The sequence below is a fragment of the Molossus molossus genome, unplaced genomic scaffold, assembly GCF_014108415.1.
Source record: "Molossus molossus isolate mMolMol1 unplaced genomic scaffold, mMolMol1.p scaffold_m16_p_23, whole genome shotgun sequence".
Taxonomy (NCBI): Eukaryota; Metazoa; Chordata; class Mammalia; order Chiroptera; family Molossidae; genus Molossus; species Molossus molossus.
The window spans coordinates 15,340,385-15,358,081 of NW_023425359.1; the positions used below are offsets into that span (position 1 = coordinate 15,340,385).

The 17,697-nt window shown below is 41.3% G+C and overlaps 1 protein-coding gene and 1 non-coding gene across 2 annotated transcripts in view; both read left to right on the plus strand.

Annotated features, from left to right (window-relative positions):
• Positions 1-17,697, plus strand: part of NVL (nuclear VCP like) — a 76,356-nt gene that overhangs the window by 48,010 nt on the left and 10,649 nt on the right. The window contains exons 19-22 of the mRNA XM_036277792.1: positions 5,302-5,408; positions 8,994-9,070; positions 12,696-12,784; positions 15,745-15,815. Coding sequence (XP_036133685.1) covers positions 5,302-5,408; positions 8,994-9,070; positions 12,696-12,784; positions 15,745-15,815 — 344 coding nt within the window. The remainder of the gene's footprint in view (positions 1-5,301; positions 5,409-8,993; positions 9,071-12,695; positions 12,785-15,744; positions 15,816-17,697) is intronic.
• Positions 14,471-14,573, plus strand: LOC118640792. Its single transcript, XR_004961447.1, has one exon. It is a non-coding gene; the product is annotated as a U6 spliceosomal RNA (small nuclear RNA).

A 17,697-nucleotide genomic window follows, 5' to 3' on the forward strand; every position in this document is an offset into this window, starting at 1 on the left:
ACAAATGACAGGTGAGTTATCATGTGTACCTGTGTTTTGTCCTTTGCAGTGTCCTTGAGTATTGTCTTCCTGTCCACTGCACCTTACTCATCCCTTTCCCCCATATCAAACCCCATTGCATCGAAGACCTGCCTGCATTTACAAATAGATGTTCTCGATCTTTTTCACTTGCATTCATGCTTATTAGGCCAGTCTGTTCTGTTGGATACTATGCTGTGACATTCTGGTTAGATTGTTTATAACCTATTTTCTGCTCAACTTTCAGAAATCCCTTCTCGCCTGATGTTTTAAAATCAGCTATTGCTGACTGACAGACTCCTGCAGTACTTAGCCATTTTTGCTTTGCTCACAGTTTTGTGAGGTCAGGAATCCAGGAAGGGCTTGTCCAGGTGGTTCATCTCTGACCCACGTGCCATCAGCTGGAGCAGCTGGGCCAGAGACTCCCCTGCCCAGGGGACTTCTCTACTCCTGTCTGGTGCCTTGGGTACTCCTTGGCATGTCTCTCTCCCCTCACCCACTATTTGCTATCTTCCAAGGCCTCTCCATGTGGCTTGGGCTTCCATTAGCATGGCTCTCTGAGTACTCTGACTTCTCATATGACAGCTGGATCCCAGGAGACCAAGGTTGAGGCTGCTAACTCTCCTAAGTGCAAGGCCTGGGAGAGGCAAACTGTGTTGGTCAGGACAGTGACAGGAAGGCCCAGATTCATAGGAAGAGGAAGTAGGAATGGTCTCTCAGAAGATCTGCTTTCTCATTCATCAGTATTTATTTTTTAGTGTATGTCTGGTTTTGCTGAGCATTGGGGATTTAAAGGTTAACAATGTACAAGTTAACTCAGAAAAATTCTTTGCCTGTATATACTCTGACTAGGGCTGGGGAACACAGAATAAATAATAGACAAATAAATAAAACCAGGTAGGAGGATACAGAATGATTGGCAATTGGAGAGAGAAATGCTAATTTAGACATCATGGTCCAGGGAGGCTTCATCAGAGGTGATGTGATTATTTCATGAACTCAAACGATGTGAAGGATCAAGCCATACAAAAATCTGGGAGAAGAGCATTCCAGGTAGAGAGCAAACATAAGTGTGTGAAGGCCCTGAGGCGAGGACAGATTTGGCCTGTTGGGGAACCAGCAAGAGGGCGTGTGTCCAGAGTGAAATGGGTGGTGGGGACAGTGATGGAGAGGTGCGTGGGGCCTTGTGTGTCATAATAATGCTGTGGATTTTGCCATAATGGGAAGCCATAGGAGGGTTTTGAGCAAGTTTCAACACTGTTTGTCTTGTGTGACTCAGTTCCTGTGAATTGACTAACACCCTAAGAGAATGGCCATAACAAGTATGTGTGGTTATCGATCCAATTAGTGAATGGCATGAAAAAGAGAAACCCACCCACACAGGGAAATCTAATGATACCACAAAGCTTATAATGAAAACTGTCTTGGCCCTACCCCGCCCCAGAGCAAACACTTATAAACTCCGTGAGCTATTTTTTCTGTATTTCCTCCATATTTTCAAATAATGTATTCAAACTTCTTTCTTACCAATTTCACACACTGCCCATTAACTTCTTTTTTTTGTTTGTTTTTATTTTTGTTAATCTTCACCTGAGGATATTTTTTTATTGATTTTTAGACAGAGTGGAAGGGAGGGAAAGAGAAACATCGATGTGAGAGACCCATTGATTGGTTGCCTCCCGCATGACCCTGACTGGGGCTGGGGATCAAACCTGCAACCCAGGTACGTGCCCTTGACCGGGAATCGAATGCTCGACCCTTCAATCTGAGGGCCAACACTAACCAATGAGCCAGACCAACCAGAGACCATCATTTTCTTTCTAAGGTACATGAAGATTGTTATCTTGTTCAGCCTTTCTCTACCCCTGAACCTTCTGTTCTCTTCACTCTGTCCTCCCAGTATTTTAATACAGTTTTATCACAACTTTGGTTGAATTACTAGTCAGTGTTTGCATTACTTCTGCCTGTGTTAATATTTGTCGCTGCTCACCCAAGAATAATACTATAACTAGGTTTCCTTTTTCATTTGACCTTGCTATTCTTAGATTGAGTGACCCTCATTTTTTCTTTTGCTTTCTTTTCTGTGTTCCTATTCTTCATCAGATATGTTATACAATAGTTTTATTTATTTAGATGATATAGCAATTCCATTTGATTGTTTGTTTCTAGAGACTTCCCTTCGGAGCTTTTTACCCTCCTGCTTCTCTGGGTCTGTGGAAGAAACAGCTGTTACTTCAGGGCTCACCTGGGCTGCTTCCCCTTGTTCTGCCTCTGCTTCTGACCCTAATCTCTCGGTTTAACGCGCTCATTTTGCTGCAGCTGATTTTTCAGTGGCTTTTCTAAGAAAGGTCATGTAGGAGGTAAATTTTTTGAGTTCTTATGTATTTGAAATGATCATTATTCTCTCCTCATTATTGATTGGCAGCTTGTCAGAGAATAGAAATTGAATTGAAAAATTTTTTTTTTTCATAATTTGTAGGCAATCCTTTTTCTTTAAAGGTCTGTGTCATTCTGGTCCTTTTTATGTGACTTTTTATTTATTTGTTTATGTGTATGCTTAGTACTTAGTGGAACTTGAACCCCCTGAATTGACCGTCTGAATTTCTTCTTTTCTCCTGTTTTCATCTATGCCTTTCTTTTTCTTATTTTTTTCTTTTTGAATATGTTTTTATTGATTATTTTTCCTTTTATTGATTTCAGAGAGAGAGGAAAGGTAAGGGAGAGAAAGAAACATCGATGATAGAGAACATTGATTGGCCTCCTCCTGCATGCCCCCCACTGGGGATTAGGCTCACAACCTGGGCAAGTGTCCTGACCGGGAATCAAACCAGCGACCTCTTGGTGCATGGGTTGATGCTCAACCATTGAGCCACACCAGCCAAACTACATTGATTTTTTTTTCATTATTTTAGAGAAAGAGAGGAAGGGATAGAGAGATAGAAACATCCATCAGCTGCCTCCTGCATGCCCACTACTGGGGATCTAGCCCACAACCTGGGCATGTGCCCTGACTGGGAATTGAACCCGGACCTCTCAGTTCATGGGACAGCACTCAACCCACTGAGTCACACCAGCCAGGCTAAGTTGTTTCTTTATCAGCAGATATGAAGGGGTGTTCCTCTTCAAGTATCCATCTCATTTGTGAATTAATGCATTTTGTCTTTAAAGCTTTGGGATTGTTGGTGACTTTTTCATTGCAAATGTAAGAATTGATATCTTGACTCTGACCTGAAATTCTGTCACTGACACAATTAGGTAGGAAACCAGTTAAGAAATGTAACAATAATTCAAGTGCAAGATGTTGGTGGTTTGTACCAGGTGATGCCTGGCGATGTAGAAAGAATCAGGACATACTGTGTCATAGAGTTGACAGGATTTGCTAATGGATTGAATATGGATGTGGGAGAGTGGGATCAAGCTTAACTCCAGGTGTTGGGCCTGAAAAACTGGAAGAAAGAGTTGGCGTTAACCAAGATGGAAAAGACAATGGTAGGGCCCTGTTTGGGGAGGAGCTAGGAAAAGATCAGGATATCAGTCTTACATGTGTCATGTGTAAGGTCCAGTGAGTCACATGGTGATATTGGGTATGAGCCAGCCTCTCTCACTTCCTAGAATATCCATCCCTTACATACTTCTCTCCTAGTCTTTAAGATCTAAAGGGCGAAAAGCAAATGCGTACATATGTATTCTAGACAGGCAGTACCTGAGGTTCATATATTATAATAGCTAGTTTCAGGACACTAATGAAAGCCAGACTTTTTAAACCTGGGTCGTAGAACAGAGTTTAACATAGAGCGTAACCCTCAAAATGCACCCTGGATCACAGGATAAAATATATTCAGTCATAGCTAATGGTTGCCATAGGGGAGGGCGGCAGGGGACTGGGTAAAAGAAGGCGGAGGGATTAAGAAATACAAATCGGTAGTTACAAAATAATCACAATGTAAAGTACAACATACAGAATATAGTCAATAATATTATAATAACTATGTATGGTGCCAGGTGGGTACTGGAAATATCGGGGGGACCACTTTGTAAAGTATATGATTGTCTGACCATTATGCTGTATACCTGAAACTAATAAAAAATAATATGAATGTAAACTGTAATTTAAAAAAATTAAGCCACGAAGACATATTACTACAAACCTTAGAATGACTGACTACAATTGAAAAGACTAACCATACCAAGTATTGGCAAGGATATGGAGGAACTGGAACTCTCATGCACTGCTGATGGGGATGTAAAATGCTACAGCTAGTTTGGCAAGTATTTTGCCAATTTTTAGAAGTTAAGCATGAGTGTGATGTAGCCATACTGCTTTGCATCCCACACTTAGGTATTTACTGAGGAGAAATCAAAACCTATACAGAGACCTGTACATGAGTATTCATAGCAGCTTTATTTGTACTAGGCCAAAAGTGGACAGGAGGCAAATGTTTATCAATAGAAGAGTGGAAAAACAAATTGGGGCATATTCATACAGTGGAATAGTACCAGCAGTAAAAAATAATTAACTACAAATGCACATAGCAACTTAGAGGAATCTCAAAATAATTATGTTGAGTAACAGAAAGTAGACAGAGTACATACTGCATGATACCACTTACATAAAATTCTAGAAAATGCAAACTAATCTATAGTGACAGAACAGATCAGTGGCTGCCTAGGGATAAAGGGGGTCAGGGAAGGGCAAGATCAAAAGGTTACAAAGGGGTCCTCAGTAATTTTTTAAAGTGCAAAGGTAGACTCAGATGACCCTTAGACTTGTCAGACGATGCTCTAGCATGATACTGACGGTGTTAGGCTTGTTCTGCAGTGGGGAGCAGGCATTGAGAGAGTCAGATGTGTATTTTAGGAAGTAACCCTGGCAGTGTTGTGAGGGCCCAGAGGGGGGAAGTTTAGACTGGTCAGGAGGACGTTACATTTGGCCTGGACTGAGGGCTGAGGGAATGGGAAGCAGACTTGATAGAACATGTCTCCAGTTAGAGGGAATGGGGAGACCTGCCTGGTATTTTGGGGGGCGAGCAGGGGTCACTGTCTGAGATGGAGAATACTGGAGGGCGGCAGGTTTCGGTCCGGAAGATGGGGGTGGACTTTTCCCGTTTTTAAGAACCTGGTTTGTTAAGGAGAAGCTTTTCATTTTAATAAAGTCTAATCTTTTTTTTTTTTTTTTTTTTTTTTACTTTTAAAAAACGTGCTCTTCCCGTCTCTCACGTTAGTTATATTTTTTAAAAGATTCTGTTTTATTTATTTAAGACTCTTGCCTCCCTTCCTGTCTAGATATCATTGACCCCGCAATCCTGCGCCCAGGCCGCCTAGATAAAACTCTGTTCGTGGGCTTGCCGCCCTCAGCAGATCGTCTCGCCATCTTAAAAACTATCACAAAAGTGAGTCAAGGAAATGGTATATTTTTGTATCTATTTCTCTCATTTTAAATACAGACAAGTAGTACTTCAGGATGCCTGATCACCTTCATTTCTGTTGCTTTAAATATTTGTTCAGCCTCTATCTGCCAAATCCATCCTTTGTTTTTCCCCCTATAACTGTTATTAAAACTTACCCTTATCTCATGCCCTGGCCAGTTTGGCTCAGCGGTTAGAGCATTGGCCTGCGGTCCAGAGAGACCCGGGTTCAATTCCTGCTAGGGGCATGTACCTCAGTTGCAGTTTGTCCCCGGCCCTGGTTGGTCGTGCAGGTGGCAGCCACTCAATGTGTCCCTTTCACATTGATGCTTCTCTCTCTCTCTCTTCCTCCCACTCTATCTGAACAAAAAATGGAAGAAAAAAAATGTCCTTGGGTGAGGATAAAAAACAAAAACTTACCTGTATTTCAGAAAGCCAGAATGTTAATTTGATGTTTACCAAATGCTTTGAGATAATATTACAGTATTTAAAAATAGTGACAAAACTCCCACTAAAATTAACTCAGGTTTACCCTGTGAACTATGTTTAATTGTGCATTTTCTTTTTTTTTCTTTTTTTTTATCCTCACCCGAGGACATTTTTCCATTTTTTGTTCAGGTAGAGTGGGAGGGAGAGAGAGGAACAGAGAGAGAGAAACATCGATGTGAAAGGGACACATCGAGTGGCTGCCACCCACACAACCGACCAGGGCCGGGGACAAACTGCAACCGAGGTACGCGCCCTTAGCGGGAACCGAACCCAGGTCTCTCAGGACCACAGGCCAACGCTCTAACCGCTGAGCCAAACCGGCCAGGGCGATTGTGCATTTTCTTGACACTAGTCATGTTGCTGTGCAGCCATGACCACTGTCCACCTCCAGAAGCCTTCATTTTCCAACCTAAAAATCAATTCCTGCTCTGGCCTGTGTGGTCCAGCGGTTAGAGCATCAGCCCAAGGTCTCAGGTTTCATTCCCGGTCAAGGGCATGTACTTAGGTTACAGATTCGATCCCCAGACCCAGTCAGGGTCGTGCAGGAAGCAACCAATCAGTGGGTCTCTCTCACATCGATGTTTCTCTCTCCCTCCCTTTCACTCTATCTAAAAATCAATGGAAAAATATCCTCAGGTGAGGATTAACAACAACAAATAAATAAATAATAAAAAGTAAAAATGTGTCCCCGTTAAGCAATACTCCCCATTTCACCCTCTCTCCAGCCCCTGGCAGCCACCATTCATTGCACTCTGTCTCTGTAACTTTGACTACTCTCTGTGTACAATAGTTGTGGACCATAACTGCTTAAAAGATTGTTTGCCTCCTTTTAATAATTTCTGTCGCTCAGCTTTCTAGTTACCAAATTATTTGAGATTTTTATTAGAGCTTTTATTAAGAGAGGAATAAAATCAGTGAAGAAAAACCAAGTTAGTATAAAAAGTTCTTATTTTATATATTAGTATTTCAATAAATGATTCTCTAAAATATTTAAGTATTTTGTTTTATAAGCTTTCTAATATACTATTAAACCTTTTCATAACTGTTCTCACTTCACTTTTCATTTCACTTCTTACTACAAGATAGAAACATTGCCCCATTTCAGTTAAGAATGATTAGAATAACTTTGTTGCCCGGGCGGTGTAGCTTGGTTAGAACGTCATCCCGATAAGTCAAGGTTTCAGATTCGATCCCTGGTCAGGGCACATACAAGAATCAACCAATGAATGCATACATAAGTAGAACAACAAATCAATCTCTCTCTCTCACTCTCTCGCAAATCAATAAGATTTTAAAAATATTTTTAAAAACCAAAAATACAATTTTAATGATCCAGTGATTCCTCAGCCCTTCGTTCTAATTGGAAAGTAGGGTTATTACTCAAACTTTTAGAGCTATCCTATATGGAACACACACCACACTCTCAAAAAAGGCAGTTTGTTACTTTCTGTCAAATGGAGGATTTGGGAGGATTATTTATTTTTCTAAAAAATTACTTTCCTAAGAATTAGAAAATTTTTGAGAATTTAAATTTCTAAGAATTAACTATTTTTCTTTCTTTTTTATTATTGATTTTAAAGAGAGAGGAAGGGAGAGGGAGAAAGAGATAGAAACATGGATGAGAGAGAACATCGATTGGCCGCCTCCTGCATGCCCCCCACTGGGGTTTAGCCCACAACCTGGGCATGTGCCCTGACCGGGAATCGAACTGGTGACCTCTGGGTGCAGGGGTCGACACTCAACCACTGAATCACACCAGCTGAGCTTAACTATATGTCTAAAGTATTACTTCTGAGAATCATTTGTGCATGGTGTTCCTGTATATAGTGAGCTCTCATGAAAGACCTGACAGAGGGCGCCCAGAGCACAGGAGCTGGCAGCTTCTGCCAGTACGCGGATGTGAGAAGTCCCCCCGGGGTGCTCATGAAGAGAGCCCTAAAATGTGAGGCACAGGGTTTCTAACCATAGCCCTGTCCTTGACATAGTAACAAGCCTCTCATACTGAGGCTGGTGGGTTCTCTTAATGTAAAGTAAAGTGAGGACATAACTCAAAGCCAGTTCATTAAAAGCAACTTCCTGAAAGGTCAGAGAAATGCATATAGGGGTATGCAGGCCTTTTGAAAGCCCAGCTTGACCCAAGAGTAGACTTTAGATACTGAGAACTTTAAAGAATGATCCTTAGACAGTCCTCCATGGATTTATTTATTATTATTGAGCTTTTAATTAAAACGGGTCAGTAGAAGGATCGAGGTAAAATTTTCTAGGCGCACCTGAAATAGAAGCCGGGAACATCCGTGTGCTGTGTGTCAGGGTGAAGTTGATAGTTTCTGGTGAACATAGAGAATCTAATAAGGGCTCATGCCTAATGAGGTACCCTTTCCTCTCTAACTCCCTACCTCCTTTCAAGGATGCATTGAAGACTAAAGGCAGTGTTACCAGGCTTTCCCACCTTGGGTGTAGCTTGGGAAGCCCAGACATTTCCATTTTCCATCATAATGTGTCCAAGCACTGCTGGAGTCCTTGCCACATAATCAGCAAAGGAAATGGGTTTCCTCGCCTTTAGGAAGATTGAGCTGGTAATTTTGTTCTTGGTGGCGTTTTGACTTTGCTGCAACTGCAGACAAAGTATTCAAACTTCATAAGCATACATTTCATTTAGCTTGCCCACGTGTGGAGTCTGCTTTTTAACCTCTTTTCTCGAAATTGAAATTTGTGCTCTGGCCAGTTTGGTTCAGTGGTTAGAGCGTCAGCCTGTGGTCCAGAGAGACCCAGGTTCAGTTCCCGCCAAGGGCACGTACTTCGGTTGTAATTTGTCCCCTGCCCTGTTTGGGTCATGCAGGTGGCAACCACTTGATGTGTCCCTTTCACATCGATGTTGCTCTCTCTCTCTCTCCCTCCCACTCTATCTGAATAAAAAATGGAAAAATGTCCTCGGGTGAGGATTAAAAAAAATTGAAATTTGTAAAAATTGTGTAACACCTTCATTTAGACAGGTAGCCATTACTGTTTTTTAAGAACCTGTATGTGGAAAACTATCCATCTTTAAACTCTCAATGAAAAATTGTTTTCTCTCTTATTTAGAATGGCACCAGACCCCCATTGGACGCGGATGTAAACCTGGAAGCGATTGCTGGTGACCATCGCTGTGATTGCTATTCGTAAGGATCTCAGTCTCAAGTTTGTTGATTCTCCGAGGCTCAGTTTCCTCTTATGTCACAGGAGGGAGAAGGATGCTGTTGGGAAGATTAGATAGGGCATCCTGCAGAGCACCCAGTGTAGGGTCTGGCCCTTTCTTGCTCTTTTTTCTTAGAGAAGCAGTTCCCCATGTTGAGGCTCTGAGGAATTACAGAAGTGGGGGATCCTCTTATATATTGACTCTTGTTACTCAGTTCCTTGACCGCCACAAACTGTCTGTCCTTCCAGAATTTGTGTGACCTGATGCCCAATTATTCATGTGCTCATGAGCGCTCATTTCCCAAGGCTCAGGATTGAGTTTCACAGCGCATGCACCCACGAACATCCACACAGCCTGTAGCAGAAGCAGGAAGTGGGATGTTCTGCCTTCAGGCTCAGATGTTTGTGGTGGTTGTGGTTTGTCTTTTTTGTTGTTTGTTTTTCATGTGTTTTTAAGGAAATTTGTTAAGTTTCCCAGTTTTGGTATACAGGGAAAAAAATGAAACAAGTTTAACAGGGAAAGACATCGCCTCTGGCTTATTTGAAAACCCTGTGTATTGTCTACAGTACAGTTTGAGTTCATGCTATTCCTGTAAGGCAAGGTCAGATAATGTCGAGCGAGGTGGGGTTTCCGTCTCTGAGATCTTCAGGAGTCTGTTACTCGGCAATGTAAATTTATATCCAGAGAACACATCCCCTGGCACTAACAGGCATTCAGTTGTTTCCAGTCCCGGTTGAAGAATTCCACTTAACCATCTCTTCACTTGAAACTATGCTGATCGTTTTTAGGGAGTATGCTCAGAGACAAAGTTTTATCACCAGTTTTTTTGGTGGGGGAGGGATTTATGCTCACCTAACGATATTTTTTCATTGATTCTTTAGATAGAGTGGAAGGGAGGGAGAGAGAGAGAAACATCGATGTGAGAGAGACACACCAACTAGTTGCCTCCCACATGACCCCAGCCGGGGCTGAGGATCAAACCTGTAACCCCACGTATGTGCCCTTGAGCAGAAATCGAACCCATAACCCTTTGATCCTTGGGCTGACGCTCTAACTGCTGAGTCAAACTGGCCAGGGCTTGTCACCAATTTTTTTTTTTCTGTCTTCATGCTATATTTAGACATAATGCCGATTCTTTATTCCATGTGAGAAAAATTGCCAGATAAGTAGCAACAGCTTCTGAGGAAAATGTTAATTTCTGTCAAATGCCAGCATTTGTTCATGGGTAGAATAAGGTAAATCTTTATTTTTTTTTTTTAATTTTATTTTTGTTACAGATGTTTCTCCCTTTTTACCCCATTGACGCTCTCCTCCCCATCCCTCCCGCCCAGTCCCCAGCGTCTAATTTTTTAATAGAGGGACATCTGGGACTCTGAGTATCACTCTTTGTTCTGTCACGCCTGTGCACCTGGGACAGATGCCACTCTGATCACTAACCTTGGCTCATTGAAGAAAGCAGAGGTTGTGCCCTGGACAGTTTGACTCAGCAGTTAGAGCTTCTGCCTGTGGACCAAAGAGTCACGGGTTTGGTTCTGGTCAAGAGCATGTACCTCAGCTGCAGTTCATCCCAGCCCTGGTCGGGGTCAGGCGGGAGACAACCAATCAGTGTGTCTCTCTCACATCAATGTCTCTGTCTCTCTCTCTCCCTCTCTCCCTCCCTCCTTCCCACTCTATCTGAAGATAAATGGGAAAAAAATATCCTTGGGTGAGGATTTGAAAAAAGAAAAGAAAAGAAAGCAGGGATTGTCCCAGTGAAGGGGAAGTGGGCAGAGGTTCAAGCTGTGGTGCAGGCAGATGTGAAAGCCCCTCCTTCCCTTTGAGGAGAGGGTATTTCTCCCCTGGTTAGGAATCAGATCTATACCAGTCTGATTAAATGAACTTACGACGAAGGGAAAAAAAGAGACTTAAGTGAGTAGTTTACAGCTTTTAGTGCTAAAATCTGAAAAGATTTTCTGTGAGTAACAGACAGTTTTGATGGCAGAATTTACCATGAGCCAAATCTCTTGGATGATATCATGTAGGGTGTTAGTGTGTAAAGGGGTTAGAGTTAAAGTTGAATGGTGTACATTTTGGGTTTTAGTGCCTCTGTCTTCACAGTCTGAGAGACACCGTAATACTGCAGTCTTCAGCTACCCGTCAGTGGTGTCTCGGCACCAGTGTTAGATTCCATATTTAAGGAAAGGAATTACTAGCCCAACATGTACGTGATTATTAAATAACGTTATAACCCTAGCACTTTACAACAGAAACATTGGATACAGTTAGTAATTGAAACTCTGTGGGTCTTTAATTTTATATATTATGTGGATCATCGACTTTGTATATTACGTTAGATTAATTCCTGGCAATAAGGTTTTTGTCCCAAATTCAAACTCATTCTCAAAGAATCACCAGGTACTGGTCAAGATGTTATATATCACATGATCTCACTTATTTGTGGAATATAATGAACAAAATAATGTGATGAACAAAATAGACCCAGAGACATGGATGGAAATAGCGTTCAGACTGACAAATCTCAGAGGCGGGGTTCAAGGGAAGGGAAGAGATAAACCAAGAAACTTATACATATAAGCATAACCATGGACAAAGACAACAATGCTGGGGGAGGGGGGAACGGAAGGAGGGTGTCAATGGGGGGAAAGGAGAAACATCTGTAACAAAAATAAATTAATTAAAATTTTTTTAAAAGAATAGATAAAATGGGAAGAATTTAAAAAAAAAAAAGATGTAATGTAGTGAAACGCCAGTCCACACCATTGTCTTTCATTGAACTCAAGAGCCATGTGGACTCAGCATATTGTTACACGGAGGCTTGTTAGTTCTTGTCATATTTTAAGTAACTTGATGAGTCCACTTAGCTTGAGCATGAATCAAGTGCATCAAAGACTTTCTAGCCTTTGGTTTTTCCCCTTTTGAACATGGAGCCATAAGTGACTTTTTATATAAGCTTGTTGTAGACATTAGGTAATGTAAGAATGGGCCATCAGCACTTCAGCACAGGCCACTGGACAGAATGTACAATAAGTGGTGTCCATTTCTTTCTACTGGTGATGTTCTAAACTTCTTATATTAATCTGGAACTATTATAATGGGACTATTTATGATTCATTGCATTGTTTTCTGCATGATTTCCTTCCTTCCGAAAGTTAGAAATATTTTAAATGGAAGCTAAAAGCCCTTTCCTACTGACTATAACCAGTTGATTCCACCTTTATTGGTCAGTTTCTTTTCTGGCTGTTTAATATGCGACTTAAAAGGAAATTACTCTCAGGCTTCTTTCTAGTCTAAAGAGTGTCTATGAATAAATCAATAAAGCCCTGGCCAGTTTGGTTCAGCGGTTAGAGTGTCGGCCTGCGGTCCAGAGAGACCCAGGTTCAGTTCCCGCTAAGGGCATGTGCCTCTGCTGTGGTTTGTTCCCGGCCCTGGTTGGTCGTGCAGGTGACAGCCACTCGATGTGTCCTTTTCATGTTGATGTTTCTCTCTCTCTCCCTCTCTCTCCCTCCCACTCTATCTGAACAAAAAAATGGAAAAATGTCCTTGGGTGAGGATAAAACAAAACAAAACAAGAAAAAGAATAAATCATAAGAATACTTCCGTCATTACAGGGGCGCGGATCTCTCTGCTTTGGTGCGGGAAGCGTCTGTCTGTGCCCTGAGACAGGAAATGGCAAGGCAGAAGAGTGGGCACGAAAAAGGTACAATTCTCTTCAGTCTCTCAGTTCTTACCAGTTATCACTCTGGATACTTAACACCACTGTTGACCTGGGGCAGGACCATTTTCTACAGTCACTTATTCGTGACATTAAAACTGACGTTTTCTGATGGGAACTTGAGAAATCTTTCAGAATATTATGCAACTTCTGTGGCTGACAATGATAATGATAGCAAAGTTATTTGGTGCCTTTCTAACAGAAAGTGTTATCGTATGCATCTGCTTAGACTTAGGCAAGTGGGTCCATTCACCGTCTTCTTCATGAGTTTGGTCTATTTATCAGCTCTGGAAAACCTTCTCCTCCTTTTGCTAGGGTAGCATCTACTTTCACAGCCTAAATTGAAGTGCTTAGAAAATACACACACACTAGAAATGAAATTGAGGTAATTTGCACATACTTACACTCCTTTCAAAATACAGAATTGATATGTTATTATGTGATGATTTGGGGCCCTTTTAACAGCTTTGCACCTTTCTTCATGTTTGACAATGTCTTTATATGATTTGGGTATGTGTGACAAAAAAGATTCATTTGTGACCTGCATTCCAACCAGGCCAAGTACAGAAATAGCCTGGACTTTGCTTGGCTCCTGTGACAAGCGTTTGATCAGTGGCAGTTATGCCTGTCCTTCCAGCACTTGGTGAGCACCTTCTTCAGAAGACCTGCCCTGTCCTCTAAATCTGTACTTTGATCCAAAGTTCAAGTCTACATTGATTTCCTTTTGTTTAGTAGACTTCCAAAAGATGTCTTGTGTGTGTGTGTCCTGATTTTTTTTTTCCCCTTTTTCCTATGGCTGCCAAAATTTTAGAGCTAAATTTTGTTTAGCAGCATGTGTTTATCTCAGAGTCGTCACCACACATATTTTACTCATGAAGTCTCTGATTTTTTTTTTTGTTTTTTCATTTTAAGAGTCAGTTATCTGAACTTCTTTTATTATAATCTATTTTAAATTCCTTTTGGAAGTACATGGGATATAAATAGCAAAATTATCATATCTTATAAAAGACATTCTATGTGGTAGGATGTCTGAGAGCTGGATCTGATGATTGTCTCAGGATTTGTTTTGTAACTAAAAATTAACAGGTCTCTGTACATGTATTGGCTGCTACAATGATTCTCTTTGGATGTTTTGTTATAAACATACATCCTGCTTTGCTACAGTTGGCATTTCCAGCTCTCTGTCCTTTGGGACTTACATTTGTAACTTATTGAAACTTGAATACCATTCACTTCCTTTTGATGTGTTCAACCACACATTTTATTTTACTTTTAGGTTAATATTCTATCCAAGTATCTGTAGAAAGTTTACTATTTTAACTATAAATTATTATCATGTAAGTTGTGATACTAAATTCTAAGCCAAGCCTTACTTACATTTGGTTATTTGATTTCTCCTACTTATGTAATGGCAGACCCTTACAAAGAATGAGAACCACCCCCCCTGGCAGTTTTTGCTCAGTGGTTGGAACATCAACCCTCAGACCCAAGGGTCGAGGGTTTGATTCTAGTCAAGGGCACATGCCTGGGTTGCAGATTTCCCCGACTCTGACCAGGGCTATGCGGAAGGCAGCCAATCGATGTGTATCTCTCAACATCAATGTTTCTCTCTCTCTCTTTCTCTCTCTCCCTCCCTCTCTTCCACTGTCTCTAAAAAAAAAGAAATTAGGTGCTTGCTTCGGCAGCATATACTAAAATTGGAATGATGCAGAGAAGATGAGCATGGCCCCTGCTCAAGGATAACACACACATCCGTGAAGCGCCCTGTATTTAAAAAAAAAAATGAGAACCCCCTTGTAATCCAGTGTTGTGATATTATTTACGTTTTATACAGGATGGGGCAAAAGTAGGTTTATAGTTGTTCATATGGGAAATAATAAATAAACAATAATTCAAGAATAAACTGTGGCCTGGCCGGTGTGGCTCAGTGGTTGAGTGTCAACCCATGCACCAAGAAGTTGCCAGTTCAATTCCCAGTCAGGGCACATGCCCAGGTTGTGGGCTCAATCCCCAGTGGGCATGCAGGAGGTGGCCAATCAGTGTTCTCTTTCATCGATGTTTCTCTCTCTCCCTCTCCCTTCCTCTCTCTAAAATCAGTAAAGAAAAAAAAAATTGTTTTTAAAAAGAGTGATAGGATTCTTTTGGTGGTCCTGCATTAAAGTCTGATGAGCAGAGAGTGGGGGAAATTAGGAGATGTTGGTCAAAGGGTTTGAACTTCCTTGCAATAAGATTATATAAGTTAAAGGGGTTTAATGTCCTGCACAATGATTGTCATTAACAACACTGTATCATACACTTGAAAGTTGTTAAGAGAGATCTTAAAAGTTATCACCACACCAAAAAAAAAGTAATCATGAGAGGGGGCAGAGGTGTTAACTAACCTTACTATGGTCATGATCTCACATGTATGCATGTATCATGTGATCACATCAAACACCTTAACTTTCTGTATGTCAACAGTATCTCAGTAAAGCTGGGGGGAAATAAATAAAACACAAGGACTGTTCTGTTTTTGTTTTTTTAATAAGGATAAGACTCTCTAATTAAAGACGAACAAAGTTCTTCTTTATATAGATTGTCTCCAAAATAATTTGTTTTGATTGCTGGAGTAGGGTGGGATGGGGGAGATTGCACAAGAGAGTCTCAGGTTCAGTTCCCGCTAGGGGCACGTACCACAAAAAAAAACAAAAAAACTTAAGCATTATGTAAAATTAAATATGATCAGGAATATATAAATTAAAAGGAAAAAGGGTCTAAAAAATCTGATAAGCAGACTCTATCTTGTTTGAATATTGTTCTGAAAAATATGAGAACCAATAGCATCACTAATTTCCTCAGTGTTCTTTCAACTTGAATGATTGAAGTGTCTTGAGAGAGAAACTAAGTTATAAATCAGAACTAGCATCCTATACCCGGATGTGTATATCTGTGTATTTACTCCACAGGTGAACTCAAGATTAGTCAGAAGCACTTTGAAGAAGCTTTCAAGAAAGTAAAATCATCGATATCAAAAAAGGTAAGAAATGTTTTTAAATGTATAGAAAAGAGACTAGAATTTAGACCAGTAGATATGAACTCATGAAAACAAGCAAAATGAGTGTTCTTGAGATTTAATTTTGCATCTTTCTTAGAGACTGAAGCACAGACTATGAATGACCTCTTATGTTCATTTCCACAATCTCAGGATTTTTAATCAGTCCCATTCAAGTATTTGACTTACTGCACCCTTTTTAATAAATAGCTTCTTATCTTCTTGGAGCTAGACTACTGAGCACTTAGGACTTACCCCTAAGTTTTAGGAAAGTAAAAATATCTTCACCATAAGGTCAGAGAAAGGTTTAAAAAAATCACTCTGGCTTTTTCTTGCATAAAATGCCAGATTTTACATGTTGTTTTTACTTTGTTGAGGTGTTCTTTGTAATAAGTTAAAATGGTTGCTATTTAGTGAAGTCAGGTGACTATGACACGTACAAAGAGACTTGTCAGGGAATATCCAGCCCTGAGAAATGTCTGGGTTAGATGCTGTGAGAAGTTTTGTTCACTTGGCTCTTTTGTTTCCAGACTCCTGGAACTATAATATGCCCTAGCCATGAGAACCTATTATTCATGGACTGTACTTCAACTTCTTTTAAATCGTTAGCACTTTATCACCCAGGCTCAGTATTTCTCATTATGACTATTGATTGAAAACTCTTAAGTCAAAGTCCAGTTATGTGCAATGGATTGCTGTGTTTCTCATTATGATTATTGATTGAAAACAAAGTCAGCCCTGGCCAGGTAGCTCAGTTGGTTAGAATGTCATCCCGATACATCAAGGTTGTGGGTTCAATCCCTAGTCAGGGTACATATAAGAATCAACCACTTTAGCCCTGGCCAGTTTGGCTCAGCGGTTAGAGCGTCGGCCTGCGATCCAGAGAGACCCGGGTTCGGTTCCCGCTAAGGGCACGTACTTTGGTTGCAGTTTGTCCCTGTCCCTGGTTGGTCGTGTGGGTGGCAGCCACTCGATGTGTCCCTTCACATCGATGTTTCTCTCTCTCTCTCTCTCCCTTCCTCTCTCTCCCTCCCACTCTATCTGTACAAAAAAACAACAACACCAGAATCAACCGCTTTGGCTCAGCGGTTAGAGCGTTGGCCCACAGACCAAAGAGTCACGGGTTCAATTCCGGTCAAGGGCACGCATGTAAATAAAAATTAAAAGGAAAACGGGAAGTAAAAGTCCAGTCAGGTATATGAGATGGATTGCTGTTTCACTGCCTCCAGTCTTGGTCTGAAGTTCTAAGTTAACCATCTTTTTTTTTCTTTCTTTCTTCATTTTTAGAGAGAGAGGGGAAAGGAGAGGGGGAGAGAGAGAGAAATAACAATGAGAGAGAACATTGATTGGCTGCCTCCTGCATGCCCCCTTACTAGGGATTTGGCCCACAACCTGGGCATGTGTCCTGACCAGGAATTGAACCAGTGACCTCTTGGTGCGTGGGATGATGCTCAACCACTGAGCCACCCCATCCAGGCTATTTGACCATCTTTTAACTAAAATAACCAGTTAAGGGGTTTGGGCTGATGGTGGTAACTTTTAGGCCCATGGATTACTACTACTTTTCTTCTTTTTCTTTATTGGTATTTTAGAGAAAGAGTAAGGGAGAGGAAGAGAGAGAGAAATATCAATGAGGGAGAACATTGATTGGCTGCCTCCTGCATGCCCCTCACCGGGGATTGGGCCCACAATCTGGGAATAGAACTGGCGACCTCTTGGCGCATGGGTTGCGGTGCTCAACCACTGAGCCGCCCCGGCTGTGCCCTGGGTCACTTCCTACTCAGCTACATTGGAATAAGAGTCTGCTGAGGCTTGCACCATATTTGGAGAAGCAGTAGTGGACCCTGACCTCATAGGTATTTTCGTG